At 41.6% G+C, this 25,267-nt stretch overlaps 1 protein-coding gene across 1 annotated transcript; it reads right to left on the bottom strand.

Annotated features, from left to right (window-relative positions):
* Positions 1-625: 625 nt before the first annotated feature.
* Positions 626-24,437, bottom strand: LOC142502201 (uncharacterized). Its single transcript, XM_075613073.1, has 6 exons — positions 24,420-24,437; positions 24,288-24,378; positions 22,624-22,701; positions 21,854-22,255; positions 1,699-1,887; positions 626-831 (listed from the first exon to the last, which is right to left on the bottom strand). The coding sequence occupies exons 1-6, from the start codon at positions 24,435-24,437 to the stop codon at positions 626-628; spliced, it is 984 nt and encodes a 327-aa protein (XP_075469188.1).
* Positions 24,438-25,267: the final 830 nt, after the last annotated feature.

The following is a 25,267-nucleotide window of genomic DNA, read 5'->3' as shown; positions in this document are numbered from 1 at the left end:
GGTTAGTTTAAGGGGGGTAAATAGCACAGTGGGTGGCAGCTGTTGCCATCAAGATACCGCACAGTAATGTGGTTATATTATTGATGATTATATTTAAGGTTTTTTTTTTTGAACTAATGACATATTAAGACTTTGATGTCTTACATGTTTGAGGTGGACATTTCAAGGCGTGTTGCCATTATCGCAGCAGCTGTTGGGCGGGAGGGGTAAGTGCGCTTTCAACCTTGCCAGACGGGGGCTCTATGGTGCAGGAAAGCCTTTTGGTTGTGATTTGGCAAGGCTCGTTTGTACGTGATTCTCTGGGGCGCAGCCTCGCTAACTGCGCCCAGCCTCGCTAACTGCGCCCAGCCTCGCTAACTGCGCCCAGCCTCGCTAACTGCGCCCAGCCTCGCTAACTGCGCCCAGCTTCGCTAACTGCCTGGCCGGTTGAGTGCCCGACATGGTGGGTTTTGCGGCCCATGGTTTCATACTACCGACCTTTACCCGGGGGTGAGCTCGCTGGCAGGGGAAGCAGGGGAGGCATGTAACAGGGCTTATTATTTGTTTGAATAAAAGTCACGACCACTGTACCTCGACCTTACTTTACTTTGTTTATAAATTGTTTGCAGGGTGTGGGGGAGATTCATCACTGGCGTTCTCTAGGTACGGCTACAACCACAGGCATGCCAATGTGTCCTCTCTGTGTGCAAACGCTGAAGCCAACTAAAATGTGAGGAGCAGCGTCCTTCATCTTATCTTCATTAGCTGGGGAGTCTCCCATTGCTGCTTGTGCAGAATAGGCTTTATGTTGCAGCCGATAGAGAGTCCACATGTTCGCCTGGTTTCTTTCACCTGAAAGAAAATGTTAACATCGCATTAGTCCATACTGTATGTAATGTTTCATTATCTACGCAAAAGAAGGACAGGACAGCTCAAGATGTAACCCCGTGTCTGTTATAAGACCAGGACTTGGCCCCTTTAAGAATTACATTCCACTGGACCATGTGACTGTGCTTAGTCAGTGGAATGACAGTTGAAGAGGGAGAGAGGCTGCAGAGTTCTGCTGAGAGATAATGGAGTGAGGTTGTGTGCAGATCCCTCCTGTACAAAGGGATCTGCATGAACCCCCCATAGAGAGAGGGAGAAGAGGAACCCTGCAGAGAACAGTTTCTGTTATAAGCAGCCGCAGAAGCACACAGCGCAGCCACAGTAGTAGCAGCAGTCTGCAAACAGGCTCTTTGAGCAAATCATCAGGGGATCATCAGCCTCCATCCTAAGTAAACAGTGTGTACAGTAACTACAAAGACAAGTAAAAGGGGCACTGAAGCTTTTGCGAAACACAGGCCTGCCACGGTACCACACTAACCAACATGAGCTCCAATGTTACGTGCTAGCACATATACCAGGATTTTCTATGACACGGGGTTGTCAGGGGTAATATAGGACTCTGTGATGGTTTTACGGTTGTGTTTATACCGTTTCTATTGTTCATAAAATTGTTATAAACTAGCCTGGTGTCATGCTGTTTGTCTGACATATGATCATGTGCTCAGCTGGTAAATACACACAGCACTAACGGGGAGAAGAACACGCATCAGCAAGATGTATGTATATGGTTCCCTAAAATGGGAACATATGTATCTTGTTCTAAATACATGCCTTCAATAAATTGAAATGTTTGTCATAAACAATAAGTTGAAATATTGATGCCTTTCTTACATTGATCTTTTAAGTGCTTCTGTGAATCGCCCATACTACTCGGCATGTCATCTGTCCTTTCCTCATATGGCTGACAGGGGATGTAGTATTTTACATAATCTTTAAAGCAGCTATCATTAGCTTGTTGTATAATAGCAACTTCCTGATGGTACAAAGCATGGTTTTCTCCTGTATCAGCGTTTCTGTAGACTGGCTGTTGTTGAGGTGGAGATTGAACAGTTAGGTATGAGTCTTATATATTATATCTAATAGTGACTTTAAGCACTCTCTGTGCACCATCGGTTGCTCCTGATAGTCCCTCAAATGGTGATGGTGCTCGAGTTGGAGGAGCAGTTGTTGCCATTTCATGGTTCTCTTTAGAATCCATCAGTGTTCTCAAATCGGACACGTCCATTGCTTCTGGCCGTACCTTCAGTAAGGTTAGAAAAATGTGTGTTACAAACTGATTATTAAAACATATAACCTATGATTTATAAATGTTTCTCTTCTCAGTGCCCTTCCCAACATGGTATAAAGGAAGGGCAGGAAGGTGTTTTATGTGATTTATCTTACACCTCTCGATTAGGATTGTATTATCCCATGTTCGATTACCTTTTCCAGGCCCTGACCTATGCATATTACCCCCTTTTTTTTTTTAAGGATATTTGGTAAAGCATTAACTCAATTACCATGAAAAGCGTCTCTTTTCAATCAGAAATAAACATGCAGCAGATACCTCCACAAACATCTCAGGCACAAGAAAATAATAATAATAGTTCATGTTACACTGGCAGTTGCATTATATGCCAGGCTCATACAGACTACTTTTGAAAATAGTACAAAATTAACAGTAGTTCTATTTGAAAATATTAAAACCATCCCTCTGCTATGTCCAATACGTTCCCACTATTAGCATACACACAACAGCAAACCACGCGGAGAAACCAGCTGTCTCAATAAGCTCTTCCCCTCTCTATAGCTGTTTGCCTCCCTTCACCACCTCCAGTTCTTGCTGCAAAATGCAAGGGGCGGGGTTTATATAGGGGCGTGGTCGCTAAGTAACCCATTGTTGCGTGCTGTGCTGGTCACTTGCAGCTGTGACAGCGTTGGGTGGCTGCTGATGGCAAATTAGCAGCAGTGAGGTTCCTGGGACTGCTCCTTCCATGTGTGCCGGGACTGTGCCGGGACTGCTCCTTCCATGTGTGCCGGGACTGCTCCTTCCATGTGTGCCGGGACTGCTCCTTCCATGTGTGCCAGGACTGCTCCTTCCATGTGTGCCGGGAAGCCAATGTGCATAGCCAGAGAATGGAATTGATTGATTAGATTAGCATGGCACGATATGAAGTGCTAATGTACTGCACCGACACACTTTATTCGAGCAAATACCCAGTATGTACCTGGCAGATACCTGGAATGCGCCGCTCCTCACCTCTGACAAGCCCCGTTGCGTTTGCCTTCCCAGCCTGGGTTCATGCCTGGCTGACGGGCGGCTGATCTGTTAAATGATAATGATTAGGATTTAATAGGCTGCAATGCTTCGCGTGTCTACCAGATGGCATAAATTCATGAATTGTAATGCAGTTTATATATATATACTGTGCAGTATTGCAGCCAGCGGGAATAAAATGCTTCAATCCCTGCTTGGAAAATACCTCAATGCACTCGGGCAGAAAACAGTCACAAACCTCAATACACCCGGGTATACCAGAATTCGTGGGACTAGCCGAGCTCGAATAAAGTGTGTCGCCAGTGTAAATCTCCCATTATTCTCTGGTAAAACAAATAAAGCATTGCACTGTACACCTTAGCTAGCACATTTCATTGCACCTCCAATATGTACAGACAATACAGACTAATTGTACTGTGTGTATACACACACACACACACACACACACACACACACACACACACACACACACACACACACACACACACACACACACACACACACACACACACACACACACTCTGTATGTAGCCAGGTCCCCCCTTTCGTTGCGGACCCCCCCTCCGTGTACTCACTGCGCCGTTCCCTATCTCCTCCGATCCAGCCGGTTGCCAGGGACGCTTGCGGCGGGTTGCAGTGCAGGGCGCCGCCATGACAGTTTCTTGCGCGTGCGCAGACTGCCAATGCACAGGGAGGCCCTGGTTAGTTCGTGCATGCGCAGTTACACAGCAGGTAGAGGGGGGGGGGCACGTTAAGGATAAGGGACTGTAAGTATAAATTAAGTTAAGTTATAAGTAAGGATAAGGGACTGTAAGTATAAGTTAAGTTATAAGTAAGGATAAGGGACTGTACGTATAAGTTAAGTTATAAGTAAGGATAAGGGACTGTAAGTATAAGTTTACTGTAACTATTTCCAAACTTTGAGAGACTTGTAATACCTGTCCCCTGAATTGGCAGTGAGGTGTTTTCTAGTCATGGATTAGCACCACTTAGTAAATAGGCCTAAATGTAGAACTCCCCCTCGTAAAGCAGAAGTTGTCAAACCGTTTCTAAGCGAGGACCACTTTAATGTTTATAATCTTGTGGAAGACCCGTGTATATCGCTCTAATATGTAGTTTAAAAATAGTCAATGTACAAATCAGTGCTAAAATACTGCCAATGGTACCAAAGACACAGACTGCAGGGGAAGCTGCCTTCAGTGAGTTTTGAAGGATTTTAGAAGCCACTGTTCGTGAAACACACTTGTGGACCAGGAAAACAAACAAACGCGACATTCATCCCCATACTTGACTTTTAAACAGCTCTAGTATCCTCTCAATGTGGCTTCTTCTTAAACATAGTAACTTTCTCCCATCAAAAACTGAGCCAACTATTCTGTGACTCCAAAGCAAACCCATCTTCTAGTTTGAGATAATGTCCCTTGTTTCCCCGTGGTGCTGGGCAGGAAGTTGGAAGATCATGTATTATTTTACAATTCAAAGGAAGAAAGATAATGGTGAGTGGATGCAAATGGGGAGGGGGGGGGGGGGGGAAGACATGTTGCATTAGTACAGCATAAATTACTTTATATATCACATCGCTTGCTGTTCCATTACAAATGGCGTCTCTGCTGTGGATGTGGTTTTAACAAAACAGTTTTACTGGCTTTCTATCTAAGTGAAAGAGAGTTAATGAATGCAGCTTTCACTATGTTTTACTTTTAGTTAATTTCTGTGGGTTTTTTCGTCCACAAAAAGCGATGTGAACGAATTATTAGAGAGAATTAGCACCATCAAACAAACCGTAATGTTTATTTTTTAATGATGGCGGAAGCTGCTGTATGTGCAGTTTTTTTTTTAATATTCACATATATACACACCATTCAGTAGAGGAATGCCAGCATCATAAATGATTGTAGCCACATTGATATGTTTATGCTGTGCACATATTAAAATGTAAAGGGTTTCTCACAATGCAGTGATGCCAGTTACTGCTGCTTAGTGAATAATCCCTCAGGATGAGTTTTAACACGGACATGAATCAGTGCTGCAAGCTCCCGTGTGCTTTACAATCTCCAACACTCGCATTTGGATTCGATATATCTAAAAGCTCCCAGATTCTTAACAATGAACTCTCCGCATATCAGAAATGCTCAGCTTGACCCAAGTACTAAAATAACAAAGAAGGGAGGAGTGGGTAGGGTGATACCTTGTATTGGACTGCTTTTATTGTTTGATTTGTTGGTTATAATATTAAGTATCTCACTACCTACTTCTCCTCAACCCTTTGTTATTTTACCACATGGAAAAAAGGACCAACATGGCTGCCCACCTTTCATTGCCCCCAAAAAGTACACTTGCCTTGCACCCCTTCTGTGATAATGGCGTCTAATTGCCTGTCGGGGGTGCAATTTGTCCTCTGTGGCAGGATCCTACCAAAACTGCCAGCAGCATATATCCGGATAGAAGAAGAGGTTGGGCGCACACATATTGTATAATATAAAGTTTACATCAGAACATTTATTGGTGAAACGAGTTTCACTAATAAATGGTCTGAGTTGACCTTTATATTGTGTGTGCTTGTTACTTTTTATTTAACTCTCATTGCCAGTTTGACCCAAAAATGTAGACTCCAATTTAAAAATAATCCAGGATCGAGAGTGATCAGCATAATTTGGGCATCGTGTTGTCTCAGATTCTCTGCTAATGATTGCGTTTGAAGGCCACATTAACACGTCCTGTGTTTTCAGCTGGACTGCGGGATCCACCCCGGTTTGGAAGGAATGGACGCTCTCACATACATTGACTTGATTGATCCGGCAGAGATTGATTTGCTGCTGATAAGTCAGTAAGTGTCGCTTTTAGTCTACTAGTGTACAGTAAAGCCAGTCACTGATGCATACCAAATATCTTCATTGCGGTTGAATGGCACCGCTGCTATCCCATCATGACAGTTTTTTTTGTGGTGAACAGAATTACATATTCAGCCAACAATATTGACATTTATAGGGATCCATTGTAAAGAAAAAAAGGTTTTGAGTGAGGTAAAATGTATCGCAGTTCCTGGGTTTTGCATGCTGATAAATACATTTCTATCGTTTTTTTCAGGAGCTGGGACAGTTTGGTTAATGTAAATAAATATACTTGACACACAGCAGAAAACTAAAGCAGAGTTATCATTGGTTGCTATTTATTAGTGGTTTTGGTTGTGCGTTTAAATGTGTGGATGTAGCCAAGTAAAGAAAGTAAAGTTATGAACAGAAAACACCATGGCCATTCAAAGAGTATAGTTGCTTTTAATGGACTCTTTCAGGGCCAGTGAAATAGTATTTATGTTTTATATTGATGCTCAAGCTATTTTCTAAAGAATGATAACTGTTAATCAGGATTTCTGTATGTCCCCCTAAGTTTCCACTTGGATCACTGTGGTGCGCTGCCATGGTTTCTGCAGAAGACCAGCTTTAAGGGAAGGACCTTTATGACACATGCTACCAAGGCTATTTACCGATGGCTGCTTTCAGATTATGTCAAAGTCAGGTAAATCCTCATCTCGCCTCAATAATCGCCATTACTCTGTATTCTTTCAGTTTCCAACACCTTTCACTTTCTCTACAGCCATTTCCAGGGTGATCATACAGTCCTCAAATTAACTACGGGAGAGACACAAATCATAGCTTGCAACGAAGTTACACTGCAAAGGCAAAATAACTTCATTGTAAATGATGGATTTGTAGCTGAATATATCTTTGTAAACGACATATTTATTTGGAAACTCTGGCTTGAAGCAGTTTCTCACTTTTGAGTCCTGTATTTCCCTTTTGAAAGAGCCACTTTCTATTTAAGTAATCTTTTTACTGCAAAGGTTGCCTGCAATGCCTTGCAATGCATTTCTTCATGTTTTGGTAGCTGGGGGTTAATAAGGAAGCCCACATATTGCTTTCAGTCAAAGAATATATAACTGCAGCAGCACTTTTCAACATAACTGCTGCTCCCGCAGTGACCAAACACCATGGACTATCGCAAAAGAACTTGGTTTAAAATGGAGTGAACCCAAATGGAGAGTTGAGCTGTGCTTCCCTAATACATAGAGTAACACCGCTCATCCCAAACTACATACATATGGATAAAATGCCCCGGTGCATAGGGAAAATACTTACACGGTTGTATTTCTATCTTTTACTATATACTGTACACTGCTGCAATACTATACTACCTAGGCAGCTGTGTGTGTGTTCATTTACCCACACTAATCTAAGTGTAGGTGAGCGCTGGTGTTGGGCTTCATTGCTCTACAATTACATCTATGGGCAGTCTTATTGGCATTTATTTGTCTATCTGTTCACCCTCGCTCTGTGAACACACTGCATTTATTGCATTATACTACCCACTACTGTGTGTCCTGCAGTATCTACACTTGATTTACATTGTAAAGTAGATATTATACTTGGGGTCTATAACTATATAGCTATTCAGGGTCCTTACCTTTATGACACTGGTACAGATACTTTCGGACACATGTTCTCAGCTTTGGGGATTTTTAATCCATTTTTAATTTTCACAAGTGAATACTGTGTTCACCATTTTTCGGCGTGTTGATTTACATACATAGTTACATAGTTACATAGTTTCATAGTAGATGAGGTTGAAAAAAGATTAGGTCCATCAAGTTCAACCTATGCTAAATTTAGACAACAGATACTTTATCCTATATCTATACTTATTTATTGATCCAGAGGAAGGCAAACAAAAAACCCCATTAAGGGGAAAAATTAATTCCTTCCTGACTCCAAGTATTGCCAATCGGATTAATCCCTGGATCAACATTCTTCCCATGTAAACTTATTTGGTATATCCCTGTATACCTTAACCATCTAAAAAGATGCCAACCTTTTTTTGAACAAATCTATTGTATCTGCCATCACAGTCTCCATGGGTAATGAATTCCACATTTTAACTGCCCTTACTGTAAAGAACCCTTTCCTTTGTTGCTGGTGAAATTTCCTTTCCTTCAACCTTAAGGGATGGCCCGAGTCCTTTGTACTGCCCGTGGGATGAATAGTTCTTTTGAAAGCTCCTTGTATTATCCCTGAATATATTTGTATATAGTTATCATATCCCCTCTTAGACGCCTCTTTTCTAATGTAAATAAATCTAATTTAGCTAGCCTCTCCTCATAAGTTAGAATGTCCATCCCCTTTATTAATTTGGTGGCTCTTCTCTGCACTCTCTCTAGTTCCATAATGTCTTTTCTTAGGATTGGTGCCCAAAATTGTACTCCATATTCAAGGTGTGGTCTTACTAATGCTTTGTAAAGGGGCATAATTATGTTTACTTCCCTTCCATCCATTGCCCGTTTGATGCAAGATAAGATCTTGTTTGCCTTTGCAGCTACTGCATGACCTTGGGCACTATTGCTAAGCCTGCTGTCTACAAGCACTCCTAAATCCTTCTCCATCAAGGATTCCCCCAATATATCTCCATTTAATTTGTATGTCACCTTTTTATTCTTGCATCCCAAATGCATAACCTTATATTTATCTGTATTAAACCTCATCTGCCATTTACCTGCCCACATTTCCAGTCTCTCCAAGTCCTTCGGAAGAGAAATTACATCCTGCTCTGATTCTATTGGATCCAGGGGGGGGGAAGGGAGCAGGATCGTCAGGAACACCCAGAAAAAAACATATACATACAGATCATGGTGTGGTATGAAAATAAATATGAGTCAGAACTCTGGAAAAACTTGGCTCTTATGAATAACCTACTTACAAGAAGTAGGATTTAAACCAGCGTTTGTATAGGTAAAGATGAGTATATTGGCTCCTCTACTTGAGATCGCAGACTGCAGCAGACTAGTAGTTTAAATGGTATGCCTGCTGGGACTTTCACTTTCACAGTACAGCAGTCGCATTCGTTCAGAGAAGAGAGGAAAACATAGTGTTTTACCAGGTAACACCAATTTTATCGTAGTAGCATAAAAGATATGTACTCACAATATATCATGTGCACACAGTCACATAAAGGTATCTTTAGGGCAACGGCGGCTCGGCAGATGGAAAAAACGAAAGGGTCCTCCACTCCACTCAAACTTCCCTCCGCTGATTCTATTACCTTACACAATTTAGTATCATCAGCACAGATGGAGACACTGCTCTCAATCCCAACCTCAAGCTCATTAATAAACAAGTTAAAAAGCAGGGGTCCCAGTACCGATCCCTGAGGTACTCCACTCACAACTTTAGCCCAACCTGAAAAAGTTCCATTTATGACAACCCTCTGTTGTCTGTCCTTTAACCAGTTTTCAATCCAGGTGCATATATTATTACTGAGTCCAATTTTCTTTATTTTGTACACCAACCTCTTGTGTGAAACCGTATCAAAAGCCTTTGCAAAATCTAAGTAGACCACATAAATTGCATTACCCTGGTCTAAATCCCTACTTACCTCCTCAAAGAAACAAATAAGGTTAGTTTGGCAAGATATATCCTTCATAAATCCATGCTGACTATTACTAATAATTTTGTTTTCCATTAGGTATTCCTGAATATTATCCCGTATTAAACCTTCAAGTAGTTTCCCTACTATTGAAGTCAGGCTTACAGGTCTGTAATTTCCCGGTTGTGATCTAGCTCCCTTTTTAAATATAGGCACCACATCTGCTTTACGCCAATCTTGTGGTACTAAGCCTGTGGAAATGGAGTCCTTGAATATTAAATATAATGGTTTTGCTATTACTGAGCTTAACTCCTTGAGAACTCTTGGATGTATGCCATCGGGGCCAGGTGCCTTATTAACTTTAATTTTTTCAAGTCGCTTATGAACTTCTTCCTCAGTTAACCAATTGGTCATTAATATGGAGGTTGTGGCTTCCTCCTGCGGCACTACTATTGAACTTGATTCTTCCCTGGTAAACACAGAGGCAAAGGATTTGTTTAATACCTCAGTTTTTTCCTTATCTCCAATAATCTGCCTACCCGTCTCACACTGAAAGGGTCCTATATTTTCTTTTCTCATTTTATTGTTATTAAGGTACTTAAAGAACTTTTTAGGCTTGACCTTACTTTCTATTGCAATCCTTTTTTCATTATCCATTTTTGCTAATTTGATTGCCCTTTTGCAATTTTTGTTATAATTCTGATACAATGTCTCTGTCCCTTCTGACTTAAAGAATCTAAACGCCTTCCTCTTCTTGTCCATTTCCTCCCCTACATGTTTATTTAGCCACATTGGTTTTGACTTCTTTTATACTTATTACCCAAGGGTATACACTGATAAGTGTGCTTTTCTAACAATGTTTTAAAGACTGCCCATTTATCTTCTACATTTTTCCCTGCAAAAACATCATCCCATTGTATTACTACTAGATTAGACCTCAGTTTATTAAAATCTGCCTTTCTAAAGTTTAAAGTCTTTGTTGTACCCAAGTAATCTGTTTTTTGATAATTTATTTCAAATGAGACCATGTTATGATCACTGTTACCCAAATGTTCCAGGACTTGAATATTTGTTATTACTTCTACATTGTTTGATATGACCAAATCCAGAACTGCCCCTCTCCTGGTTGGTTCCTCAATAATTTGGGTCATATAATTGTCTTTAAGCACCCCCAAAAACCTGTTTCCTTTTGTTGTAACGCTAATCTCATTGCCCCAGTCTATGTCTGGATAATTAAAATCCCCCATTATGCAAACATGACCCAGTTTTGATGCCTTCTCCATTTGCAAAAGTATTTCAGCTTCCTCAATCTCACAGATATTTGGTGGTTTATAGCATATTCCCACAAACATTTTCTTTATACTTTTACCTCCACTGCTAATTTCTATCCACAAAGTCTCTACATTTTCATCATTCCCTTCATTGACATCATCCCTAATAATAGGTTTTAGATCCGGTTTAACATATAAACATACTCCACCTCCCCTTCTATTTGTTCGATCCTTCCGAAAAAGAGAATAATCCTCTAAATTAACTGTCCAGTCATGAGTTTCATCCCACCATGTTTCAGTAATGCCCATGATATCATTCTGCTCCCTTGCAGCTATTAATTCAAGCTCCCCCATTTTATCTGTCAGGCTTCTTGCATTAGCAAGCATGCATTTAAGTTTTTTTTCAGCCTGTACTATTATCTTTTCTGCTCCTTCCTTTCTGCTCCCACTTGGTTTAGTCTTTAGAAGTTTTCTAGTATTATCTGTATTTACTATGGGTGTCTCACTGCTTGTCAAACTTGCACTTGCCCCCATTCTACCTCCATACCACCTTGTATCCTCCTCTATTCTATTTAGTTCATTATCTGTTTCATTCCCCTCCCCCCTCCATCCTAGTTTAAAATCTCCTCCAACCTTTTTAGCATTCTCCCCCCTAGCACAGAAGATCCCTCTTCATTGAAGTGCAATCCGTCCCTAGAATATAGATGGCACTTCTCAGAAAAGGAGTCCCAGTGCTCTAAAAACCCAAACCCCTCCTTGCTGCACCACTTTCTTAGCCATGCATTAACCTCCCTGGTCTCTGACTGTCTCTCTGCGGTAGCGCATGGCACTGGTAGTATTTCAGAAAATACTACCTTGGAGGTCCTTGCCTTAAGCTTTTGGCCTAGATCCATGTAATCCTTTTTTAGGACCCTCCATCTTTCTCTAAATTTGTCATTGGTGCCAACGTGTACCAAGACCGCCGGGTAAATCTCAGCCCCCCCCAACAATCTGTCTACCTGATCCGCAATGTGCCGAACCCGAGCACCCGGAAGACAACAAACTATTCAGTTCATGCGGTCCCGGCAACAGATTGCCCTATCTACCTTCCTAATAATGGAGTCCCCTACCACCACAATCTTTCTTTGTATCTGAGCATCCGGAGTCCCCACTGTGCTGGAGGAACTATTCCCCTGGCTGCTAGAGGAATTAGTCTCCCCCAGCCATGCTAGTTCTGCCCCAACATTCATAATATCTTCAATCAACATGGCAAATCTATTGGGATGTTTCAGCTCAGAAACGACCTGCCTCTCCCTATTGCCCCTGCTTCCCCTTCTAACTGTCACCCAGCTACCTACCTGCTCCTCACTAACGGCAACCAAGCTACCTACCTGCTCCTCACTAACAGCGTCACCATCTACACCACTAGTCAAAGCAAGTGCCTGCTCAGTGAGCTCTAATTCCCTTTCAAGATTGCCAATGTCCCTCAATATTGCAAGTTGCCTCTTCAGATCAGCAATCTCTGACTCTAAAGAGACAACACGCTCACACCCCTCACAGCGGTATGCTCCTTGGAACAGCTGCTCCAAAGACCCATACATGTGGCAAGATGTGCATTGAGTGGGATTTTCAATCCTGCTCATCCTAGCAACTATGAAGTTTAGAAGTACTAACAGTAAACTGTACTTCAATAAACTATACCTTGTTCAAACTGCTTCTAACTACACACACTTTAACCAACCAGCACTTCAAATCAACCACACAGATCAGTCAGTACACGCAAGCTCAGGATTCGTTAGAAGCCTCTGTTTAAATAGGGACACCCACCAGGTGTGTTAGGTTATCAATTTACTAACCCCACCCACTGCAGGTGTGTTAGGCCAGCCAATTAACCAACCACACCCACTCTGCCTCAGGCAGGAGAAAGGGAAAAAAAAGTTACAGGCTTCAAATTACAGCACACTTTAAAAATAGATTAACCCACTGCACACTCCCCCAAAACAGCCACCCCTTCTAGTATACCCAGTACTTCCCTTTCCTTCTGGTTCTAACTGCACACACTTTAACCAACCAGCACTTCAAATCAACCACACAGATCAGTCCGTACACGCAAGTTTAAAAGTTTATTATTTTCTTGCTTTTATACACTAGTATGTTATGCTTCCATATCCCTCTGTTGGCATATGGAGCTTCTAGTTCATTCAGCTATTCCTACGGGATATTTACTTCCTATTACCCTTTAATTTTGACCGTGAGTGTGTAAAAGGGACTGCTGTGACCTCTGTGGTCACTTAATCAGTGTATATCTGCTGTGCTTTCCTAAGCCTGTCCTTCAAATTCTTTATGGGCAAGCTACCCAGCTACCTGAACAAGCTCCTCACCCCTACCACATGCAGCACCTATCACCTGAGATCAGACTCCAAAAGACTGTTCATGGTCCCAAGGCTCAACAAAGTATCCGGCAGCTCCTTCTCTTACTGTGCACCCCAAAACTGGAACAACCTACCAGAGACTCTCATATCCACCACCAGTTTAAGTTCTTTAAAATCTAAGGCTGTCACACATTTTAATCTGGTCTGTAACTGTTTCATACGCCCATAATATATATAATCTTTAACTGTGCATGCAATGTCTTGTATATAATGTATGCCCTGCTCATTTTTGTAACTGTATTTGTAAACATGTATTATTTGTCTTAACTCTGTGCCCAGGACATACTTGAAAACGAGAGGTAACTCTCAATGTATTACTTCCTGGTAAAATATTTTATAAATAAATAAATGTCCCTCACATAACAGGAAGGTTTCTTGTACAGTTGAAAATTGTTTATTACAGTGTGTTATGTGGTATGTAAATAAATATTTTATGTAGTTAGTACTGTTGGCAATAAAGTGCCAAAGAGAATTAACTTTTGAAGCAGTAACCCATGGAGTTAATCTATTACAGTCAAAGGTGAATTGCACTTGATGGCTCGCCCTGTACAGTAACGTGCGGCTTGATAAAGTAGTATTGAATATCACTGCAGTCTTTGAAATGGCTAAAACATTTTAGAGAAAGGAGCACAAAAACATTGTTAGGGATTTGTAAAGCATTCTGACACCCCCAATACCAACAGAAAAGCCTTGTTTTAGGGAAGCTTTCTTCTCTTGGTTAATAATGTGAAGAAAATGATTACAGGGATGGGAAGTGAACAGAATAACCATTTCAAGCAAGATACTCCTATGTCCAATTCTATCTCCTCAATCACAGAGAGCCAGTGTTCATTTCTAACACATGTACGTCTAATCTGCTTGCCAAGAACAGACGCGTGCAAACGCTTAACCCTTTCGCTGCCAGAGTGCCATGCTGACTTAACCGGCAGGGAAGGGGTTAAATATCCCCTAACTCTTAGGTACTCACAATGAGCATTCATTTCTTTGCCACGTGTCGTCAATGTATTGTGGGACTAGGTGTAGTTTTGTGCTGAAAGGACACCCTGCTGCATGCATTGTATGAGGGTGGCAATCACAGTCGGCTGTCCTCTTAGACACAAACCCACATTTTAGCCCCTGGTTCCTACGTGTTTGAATATCCACTAAACATGAGGGAGGTTCTCTATAGGTCAGGATCTCTTTAACTGGATCAACATCAAATTATTCATAGATGGCTCTAATGCATGCGCTTTTCAGGCTGCAAAGTGCCTCTTCCTCAGGTGGGCAGAAGGGATGCATTAGGTTAAGTTGGTATGATTATATGTTGCGATTGCTGCAGAAGGGCATTATAATGTGAACCAGGCCTGCACAACATGCGGCCCGCCTGGCCTCTCTGTGCGGCCTGTGATGAGTCCGGCCGGGCGCCAGTTTAATAAATAAATAATTTTAAAAAAGTTTTTAAAAAAATGGCGGCGATTCCCCGCGGTCCCGGCGTGCATGTGCAGGGCCCACTCCCCCCTCCCTGCTCCCTCCCCCCCCCACCGCTCGCAACGTGGGACGGAGGGGGAAGTCACAACCAGCTGAGATCTTCTGCGGCTGATTTCCCCCCCCCTGCTCCCAACTTGGATATGTGCAGGGGGGTGATGTGAGGTGCAGGGGGGTGAGGTGAAGGGGGTGATGTGCAGGGGTGATTGGAGGTGTAGGGGGGGTGATTGGAGGTGTAGGGGGGGGGTGATTGGAGTTGCAGGGGTGGGTCATTGAAGGTGCAGGGGGGGATCATTGGAGGTGAAAGGGGGGGGTCATTGGAGGTGAAAGGGGGGTCATTGGAGTTGAAGGGGGGGTCATTGGAGGTGAAGGGGGGGGTCAATGGAGGTGAAGGGGGGGTCATTGGAGGTGAAGGGGGGTCATTGGAGGTGCAGGGGGGGTCATTGGAGGTACAGGGGGGGGTCATTGGAGGTGCAAGGGGGGTCATTGGAGGTGAAGGGGGGGTCATTGGAGGTGCAGGGGGGTCATTGGAGTTGAAGGGGGGGTCATTGGAGCTGCAGGGGGGGTCATTGGAGGTGCAGGGGGGGTCATTGGAGGTGCAGGGGAGTCATTGGAGGTACAGGGCGGGTCATTGGAGGTGCAGGGGGGTCATTGGAGGTGCAGGGGGGTCATTGGAGGTGCAGGGGGGGTCATTGGAGGTGCAGGGGGGGTCATTGGAGGTGCAGGGGAGGGTGATTGTAGGTGCAGGGGAGGGTGATTGTAGGTGCAGGGGAGGGTGATTGGAGGTGCAGGGGGGGTGACTGGAGGTGCAAGGGGGGAGAGTGATGTGAGGTGCAGGGGGGGAGAGTGATGTGAGGTGCAGGGGGGGGAGAGTGATGTGAGGTGCAGGGGGGGGAGAAGGATGTGAGGTGCAGGGGGGAGAAGGATGTGAGGTGCAGGGGGGGAGAAGGATGTGAGGTGCAGGGGGGGTGGGATGTGTGTGGTGTGCAGGGGGGTATTGTGTGTTTGATGTGGAGAGGGAGTATTATGTGTGGGTGAGGGGGTGAGATGGGTGTATGAGAGATAGATGGGGAGTATCGCAAAGGTTGATAGTGAGGGGTTCTGGGGGAGATATGAGGATGATGATGAGGGGTGCTGGGGGAGATATGAGGATGATGATGATGATGAGAGGTGCTGGAGGAGAGATGATGATGATAATGATTTTACCCGTGCGGCCCAATTTTTTTTTCCTTGGAGCAGTTCGGCCCTTCTCGCTTTACGAGTTGTGCAGGCCTGATGTAAACTCTTTCAGGGTTGCAGAGGCCACCAAAGCATTGGGAACTCTCCAGCACTGAATTCTTGCATTGCGATCCTATTTACCTAAATATATAACGTGTGTGTGTGTGTGTGTGTGTGTGTGTGTGTGTACATAAATAATTTCCAGAACATACGTTGTATTCCTCTTTACTTTATAACTTTCTCACTATAACCCACTGTTTTTCAAGGGTTCCTAGCAGGTCTTGGATTCCCCGGGCATCCCTAAAGGGTTCCCTGCAATTTTCTCATCATTTGAAAACTGTATCAAATACAGAAGAATTTACAATACATCTCATCACTGAGTTGCTATTAGAGAGGTTTGGGGCGTTCCTCAAAATTTTACTTGGGGGTCCTTAACCAAACAAAAGATTGGAAACCACAGCTAAACATATAGGGCCTCATGCAGTAAGCGTTGATAAGGATTTTTTCGGCATTTTATAGCCAAAATTGGGTTTGAGATTCAGTAAGCGCAGATAAGTGCTTGATTTCGGCAGGTTTCGTAGCCGATAATTTTGTTATGGCCAGTCGGCTGCCGATAAGCCTGTTTTTGCCACTGATCGCCACTTTTTTAAATCGGCTGGATTCAAGTACCAAAATCAGCTTATCGGGGTTGATCGGCACTACGAAATTGAGATGTTATGGCCAATTTCTCCCGCCAACTAAAGTTGGCAGGTTGGAGGGGAGAACGATCGCTAAGGCTGGCGGAACGGCACTTAGAAAAAAAAACTCTTCTGTACATCAATGGAGTCAATGGAGCGGGGACGTATAACAGTATACAGTAGTACTGTTTACGTTTCATTGCTCACAACACAAACGTGATTTGCATTACAGTGTGGGGGGCATTCCCTGCATTGTGTCACAGCTGACGTGTATTATTTGCATAACATTGTACTTTTACATGTTTTCATCATTTGCGTGTCACATTACTCATCATGTGATGATGTGTCAAGGGAAAATCCTATACTTAACTCTTAAAGGAGAACCTCACATCATATCACACATTTTACTGAACTGAGCGACAATTATTTACATGATGTTACACATGTCACACATGTCACACATACACCGTATATTCATGTTCCTTTACATTACACAATGCTTGTAATGTGTGACGCATCTTTAAACGTTCATGTACATCTTTCTTCTCATGTTTATATCTAGTTTGGGTCCTCCCTATTTTCATGACGTCACTTATTGGACACTCAATCACATTGCATGTTTACATTGTAACCGTTGCATTACAAGCACTTCAACCTAACTTCTACACACATGTACAGTAATTAATCATTGTGACACCTTGTAAACTCATTCTATAGCAACTATCCTCATTACAGAAATGCATGCATATGCACACGACAATTCATTGTTGTCAACATGTGACAATAACATGGCTAATTACACATGTTACAGCAAACTTTTCCCACGTCAATCTCAGCCTTTTTGTCTAATTACATGACTGACTGTTGCGTTCAGAAGTGTTACATGCATTGCACATTAAACTATTTATTTTCAAGCAATGTTTGTACAAAGCTTCACGTGACATCATTGTCAAATATCATCATTCCCTGCAGAATACACACAACAAATACTTCTAAGATCAACTGCACACAGCTTGGCACAGAAGTACTTTATTATGTTAATGTAACACCTTGCATTTTACTATGTCACCTGACATCATCACATAGCTATTTAAAGGACGCCCATTACACAGCTACTCATTTCAAAATGTTGCGATTGTTTAGGAGACGGAGGAACATTCTTTTTCATGACATGCTTGCTGATCAAGAGAATGATATAGGGCAAGGGAGGGACAGACCGAGGGACAGTGACAGTGACAGGCACGCGGATACGACAGGGACAGGGAGAGGGACAGGCCGAGGGAGAGGTAGAGGGACAGAAGATCAGAGGAGAAGACAGAGGAGACAAGTTGTGCCTCGTCCGCGTGTGTACAGGGAGAGAACCCTGTTAGATGGGATGAGTGAGGAGGAGATAGTAAGTCGCTATCGTTTGAGTTCAGCAGCAATCTTATCTCTTTATGAGGAGATAAGGGGAGATTTAGATTTTGTGACAGCCAGAGGTCGTGCAGTCCCTGGGCTTGTTAAAATGCTGTGCTCATTACATTATCTTGCTTCCGCGTCATTCCAGACAACTGTGGGCATAGTGGGCGGGGTCTCGCAATCTACATTCTCGCGGGCCTTTACCCAGTTTCTCTATGCACTCAATAGATGCGCTAGGAATTATATTCATTTTCCTACAGAGGCGACAGAGTGGCTGGAAGTCAGGAATGGCTTTTATAATATAGCAGGGATACCATGTGTGCTGGGTGCAATCGATTGCACACATGTTGCTTTGATTGCACCTAGTCAGAGTGAGCATGTTTACCGCAATCGTAAGCACTACCATTCACTGAATGTACAGGTGGTATATGATGCCACGATGAGGATAATGCATGTGGTACCCAAATTCCCTGGTTCCAGTCACGATTCCTCTATCCTGAGGAACTCTTCAGTTTTCCATGCGTTCGAAGAGGGACATTTTGAACATGGTTGGCCGCTGGGTGAGTACAGATTTAGATGTTCTAACACAAAACACATTTTTCTTTAGGAATGTTGTCATAGTAGAATCTTATCACTAATGTAAGCTTATGTGTGCTCCATTAATTATAGGTGACTCAGGATACGGAATTAGGCCGTGGCTCTTGACTCCGGTGCTAAACCCTCAAACTGAAGCAGAAGAGAGGTACAATGCAGCCCATATCTCTACAAGATCTGTTATAGAGAGGACATTTGGCCTACTCAAGACCAGATTTAGGTGTCTGGACAGAACTGGTGGGGCTCTTCTATACAAGCCTCAAAAAGTGTCGGATATTATCCTTGCCTGTTGCATTTTGCACAATGTTGCACTCAGGCACAATGTACAATCAGACCTAGCTGAGCCTTTGGTAGATGAGCATCCCACCCATGTAGCTGCTGAAAATGAACAAACAGCCAGTGGTGGCCAGACACGCCAGAATCTCATCAATTCATTTTTTTCTTGTAAGTAAAAACATATATGTTCCTAGTACTACTTTTATAGTTTAATTATGTTATATTAACAATAATGTTTTTTTATATAACCTTCTGTTAGGACACAGATGAATATGGGTTGCACACCTTTCTTGTCTCTGCTGTGTGCACAAAGGGATGTGGCACCGGTATGTTATTGTTGCACAGGTTATATAATCCCTCTTCAATTGTACATTAGTTGTGTGTATGTGAATACAACTGGGGTAACAAAGCAGTAATATTTTAGCATTGTGTTGTTCCTTATGCAAACACAATACACATAGTATGGCCATAGTCATTCATTCTTCTAGTATGCTTACATACAATGTTATTGGTGCAGTGTAACATGTACATCCATATGATGTGTACACCAGGCTGCTTTACATTTTGAATGTCATGAAATATACATGGTGTTGCACATTTAACACCAAATACACACTTTGCTGTGTTGCTTACGGTACTGAAGATGGCATGTCAATGTTTGCAATTTATATATTGTTCCATTGCATTATAGGTATATCTCCAGTATGACTGATCATGGTATGTATATTTGCTGACATCTGGCATAAGATGTGCCTACCTTAATCTTCCTATAATTATTTGAAGTAAAAACCCAACATATTGGTTTAAAGAAAAATGTAGCATACATGTACTTTCTGTATCATGTACATGCATTTAGCTACTATTGAGGTTTCATGTGCATTGTATTAGAAAATGATTACTCCCATTTCATCACATTTTATGTATGTTCCCTTATAAATTCCATTAATGTAATATAGAGGTGTTTGGAGAAAAGGGGATAACTGTACTTATTTGTTTACTTACGGGAGCTCATTCATCACGGATGCAATTGACTGATCATAACACTCCATGCATGAATGCCTGTAATCACAACAATGCGTAGTACATCTTATATTTAGCAATGTAGGTGATGATTAATGCTAGAAATTAATAGTCAACATTAATTAAAATTTGTGACATGTGTATGTATAAGTCACACGTGTGTGGATGTGACCTACATGTAACAAGTGTCAAAGTGTAAACAAAACCACAATTTTGTCGCAAATGTTACTGTAATTTTGCATTTCTAATTTCCCACAATGACAATGTTGGTAATATATTTGGAATGTCATTCACGTCACTTCATCATTATCATGATGATAATTATCAAGTATTCTCAAAATATAAACGTCAATCACGTGCACATTAGCATAGGCACACTTTTTAAGACAACTGTTTGTGTCTGTATCAATTTGTGTAGGATCCATGTATAACATCGACAAATGATAACAGCAGGTTTATTATGGTAGCTAATATCATCATATTGACTGTACTATTTATTTATAGAACGTTTAATAAACACAGTAAACTATAATTAGTTAGGTAAATGAAATATACACAGAAACGTACTTCATTACATGATGTTGATGTAATATTCAGAACATCATGCATTGTAGGGGACCACAACATCTAGGCAATAACATTATTTGCTACAGTCCCAAACCATTTTATCAACATACCCATGTAACAAGAGATTTTTAACAAGAAATGGCTAGTTGGTTGTAAGTGTCCTTTACATTGGGAGAAGGAGTGGCTCAGTGAGTAAAGACACACACTGGCACTGAGAGTTTGAAGCAGGGGAGTCTGGTTCAATTCCCGGTGTCGGCTCCTTGTGACCTTGTGACCTTGGGCAAGTCACTTTATCTCCCTGTGCCTCAGGCGGCAAAAAATAAATTGTAAGCTCCACGAGCCTGAAAAATGTGTCTGTAAAGCGCTGCGTACAACTAGCAGCGCTATACATGAACATGCTCATATTATTATTATTGTTACATAGTTTCAACAGTCATACGTTCCATTACACAATAGAATACACAAATGTGTTAGCAGAGTGGGAATGGTTGTTATATATAAAACACACCATGCCATAAAATGTTAGTATTAATTAAAGAGCACTCCAGAAAATTTCTACCTGCACTATTTTGCAACATCATTATGTTAATTAAGTGCTTATGCAATATAGGCATAAGGGTATCACATTTTTAATTGTTTGTTAATAAGCGCTGCTAGCAATATAAAATTAGTTCCATATGTAGTATAGTAGTCGGTGGCTCCTCCTCACAATCATCTCATATAAAGGTAGACTCTTCTGAAATCATACATTGATCCGATTGTATGTTCCCCGACATCTCTGAAATACAGCAAACACATGATGGTCAAAGATGGCACCTTACTATATATGTATCCGTGACAACGCGTTACACAGCTCTATATGATTGTGTAGATACACACGTCAGTCATATATATGTTAGAAGTACAAGTGTACATCATTATGTAATCGTTCATTAAATTAGTAGCAGGCATAACTATGTATATGAAGTTAACGTTGCCTGTATACTGAAAAATGTGCGCGCACATCTTAGTGTGCGCACGCACTTCACGCTTGGGTCGACTAACTGTTAGCGCATGCGCAAAACAATGCGTACGTTGTGCGTTCAATACATGTTGAAAATACCATTAACCATAAAATATTTATTTCAAATACAATGAAGGCGAAACTACATTCGTTCTAAACGAGTACATCTGTATTCTTTTTAAACAGACGTGTGTGGACAGAAAGCACGGCCGATAACACAATGCGCAAATGCAATACGTGTGACGTCATGTTAAGCCAGCGTGAAGCGCACGCAAACACTCCTCCCACTCAATTAACATTCGGCTAACGCCCAGTGTACGCCCACAAACACTGAGCCACACGCATGACACAGTGCAGTTACCGTAACTATAACAAAACAACACAGCCAATAGGCTTTGACGCGCGCAAAAAATTACCAGCATGTAAAGATCCTGCCTGTGAGGTGTTGAAGTTGAAATCGGGTACAGTAGTCATTCTCAAGTAATTAGCTTGTGTTTGCTGCACAACCATTGCTTCTAATGAAGTGTTTATTTTTTGCATCTGTTTAGGTACTTCAATGAAGACTCTGTGGAGATGTGCCAATTGTGATATCGTTTGTTCCTGCAGTGAAATCATCCTTTGGAGCACTGTCATCAGATCAGAATGGCGACGATTTTCAGCTTCCACAATTTTTCCCTCTGAAGCTACTATTGCATCGTATGTGTTACTTGATGGACGAATTGTCTGTGTAACTCTTTCAATGGGAACCTCGTCATGGTCACTTGATTGTATTTCTGTGTCTATGGCGGTGGCATCATCATCATCATCATCATCATGTGCTATAAATAAATGTACACATTATGAAATGGCATGTTAATCTCTGCTGTTTTACTATGTAATTCTACTGTGTGATAAGTAACACCTAACATGTTTCCATACGTTTAATAACGTCACATTAAAAACTACCTTGACTTACGAATACTGTTTGGACTCAGTATGAAATAAGAATGAATGAAAAGTTGCTCAAAACTCTCAACTCCTACATGATACTTAACTTCACAAACACAATACATGTTGTGTTTAAAAACTTCATTTTCACTGACACTAAGTAATCCTATTTAAAGAACATGTGCAAAACAAATAATGAACATGACAACATAACATTTAGAAGTGAACATATTATATGTCCACCACCTCATACACTTACCTTCCAGGTGTGTTGAGCTGCATGACCCAGGTGAAGACACTTGTTCCGCCTCAGGTGACACATGTCCTCCAGGGGCAACTATATAACAATAACATAAGTTGTAAATTTACATGTGTAAATATTGAACATACAGTTATTGTATGTTCTGTATTTATGACTAACAGCATCATTTCCTTAAGCGAAAATGTGTGTGTGAAAGTGAACATAAATAGTTGTACTAACAATGTACATGGCTGTGTACTTAGAACTTTTGAGTTCAGTAACATACAACATACTATGTTTCTGCAGTAATGCGTTAGGATAAAATGATTAAATTTGTACATACAAATCATATATTGTGTAGTCATATCAGTATAATAATGTACATAACTATCATGAGATGAACATTCACAATGGTTATCATGAAGGTGGTCATATTGCAAAAATAATCTTTTTTGTTAGAGGATATGTGTGGTACATTAATAGAAGCTGTGGCACGGCTGAATGTGGCTGCCACTGACCAGCACAACACATGCAGTGTGTGATAATGTGGTGTTGATATCAGTTAAACTATAGATGTGAGTGAACGAATGTGTGACGTACGGTTTCATAACTAATGACTTTTTGGGGGATTTAGTACCTAGACTTAACCTTTCACATGAGTGTGATTACCTTCAGTTTTGCTATTCAGGTTGTAAGAACGGTATTCCCTCCCCCAAAAACCCTAATCAGCCAGACCTTTCAATTACTTCAAGCAGGTGAAAATGGTGTCAACAAAGTTCACCGTAAGATGACCCTGTAATTTGTGTGTGTGCTGAACCCCACCCCCTCTGTTGACGTGTATGCTGTGATGACATATTCATTGCAGCTGCTTTAACACAATGGTAGAGGAGCTAAATAGTCGTGTGAAGTGTTCAAGTTATGAACACAATGACATAACATATGCTACGTGTGCCTCATTATGCTGTCTGTATATGACATAAAGCAAAAATGGACCTTTTAATAAACAACTAGACATTTGTTAGTGCAATTGATGTTTGTAGGCCGTTGCATGCAATATATTCGATGCATGATTATAATAGCCAGTAATGTCGTGTTTGTATGAGTGAAATAAATAATATACACATTAATATTATACATATTTATGTTCTGTAACAGTAGCTAGTAATAATTTCTCATTAGCATGTGTTACACATGTGTGCTACCCTGTTGTTCCCCATCTTCGCCCACCATAAATTGCTTCCACTGCAGCAAAGCATTGTGGGAATTCACATGCAAATGACCACGCAATGCAACGTGGTATATTAGTTACTGCTTTTAGTAGGACTACAACATATATGTCTAATTTGACACACATATATATATATATATATATATGTATATATGTATATATATATATATGCAAATATAACTGTATGCTCATCTGCATGTCTTAGCCAGGTCTGCAACCCCGCCTTTCACCAGCATCACCCAGCATACAGCACTTCCACTACAGCAAGGGATTCTGGGAAATGACATGCAAATGAGCACACAGTGTCACTTTTTGCCTCAATAACCATTTTTAACATGGTTCCTATATATAGAAACACACACATATATATATATATATATACACTATAAAAAACAGCGTAAATGTTTAAAATAACTGTAATCAACGACACGCCTAGTACAGTACCATTTCTCACCTGGTGGAAATTGTGAGGGATAAATTCCGATGTCCCTGTCACCGGGCAAACCCTCGACGACGACGGGAAGTAATTTTCCCCGAAGCAGCTCCTCCAATGGAGTTAATATCAGACGCTGTGCTGGCGGGCCACCTCCAGTGCCAGTAGCATGCACGAGTTGGTGTTGTATTTTCTTCTTTAATTTTGTCCTAATATCGTCAAATCTCTTGCGACAATTCCGCTTGTCCCTGACACGATTCCCACACGCATTGACACCAATGACTATTGTGTCCCACATTTCTTTTTTGCTTGATGAACTTGTCCGCGCTTGAAAAACATAGAAAATATATGAGGTTAATTAATAATAATACAAGCACCAGTTTCCTACACTGCTAGCTGTTCCAAGAGAAAGCAAACATGCTGTTTTAGGTGTAATATGTGAAGCACATGAGCATTCACTACTAAACCTATACATGTAAGCAAGGTTGCATTAATATTGTATGCAGTTATCGCAAATTGTACGCCTGAGTTTTGTTGTCCTTGTAACGCATGATAAAAAGCTGTGTTTCCACACTAATTAACATAGAAATATATTCTGTACCCATATTTGCATATTAACAAAACTCACATGACCTAGGATCACATGTATTTGAAGAATAAATGGAAAAGTACACTTACATAGTAAATGTCCATAGAGACTGTCATAGTGCTCCAGAATCCCAGTGACAAGAGCTCTATTTTCCTGGTCATTGAAGCGAGGATTACGTGGCTTCTCCACACGTTTCTTCCGACCAGGTTTAGGCTCAGAGCTTGGCTGGTGCTGACTGGACTCTCCTTCTTCCAATGGAAGAGACTCCAAAAGCTGGCCACCAGCAAGCACGCCACCACCAGACACCCCATCAGCAACTGAGCCACCAGCAGCACTCCCACTCCCAGCAACAGCACTCCCACTCCCAGCAACAGCACTCCCACTCCCAGCAACAGCCCTCCCACTCCCAGCA

The sequence above is a fragment of the Ascaphus truei genome, chromosome 8, assembly GCF_040206685.1.
Source record: "Ascaphus truei isolate aAscTru1 chromosome 8, aAscTru1.hap1, whole genome shotgun sequence".
Taxonomy (NCBI): Eukaryota; Metazoa; Chordata; class Amphibia; order Anura; family Ascaphidae; genus Ascaphus; species Ascaphus truei.
The sequence above is the reverse complement of the archived record's forward strand: the minus strand, read 5'-3'. Positions and strand labels throughout refer to the sequence as shown.

Bases quoted from the DNA above. Each gene is read 5' to 3' on its own strand.
- LOC142502201 (XM_075613073.1), bottom strand. The intron at 22,702-24,287 runs GTGAGAAATGGT...ATTGTTATATAG, and splicing joins TCCCTCACAATTTCCACCAG to TTGCCCCTGGAGGACATGTG. The intron at 22,256-22,623 runs GTAAGTGTATGA...ATTTATTTATAG, and splicing joins CAGCTCAACACACCTGGAAG to CACATGATGATGATGATGAT.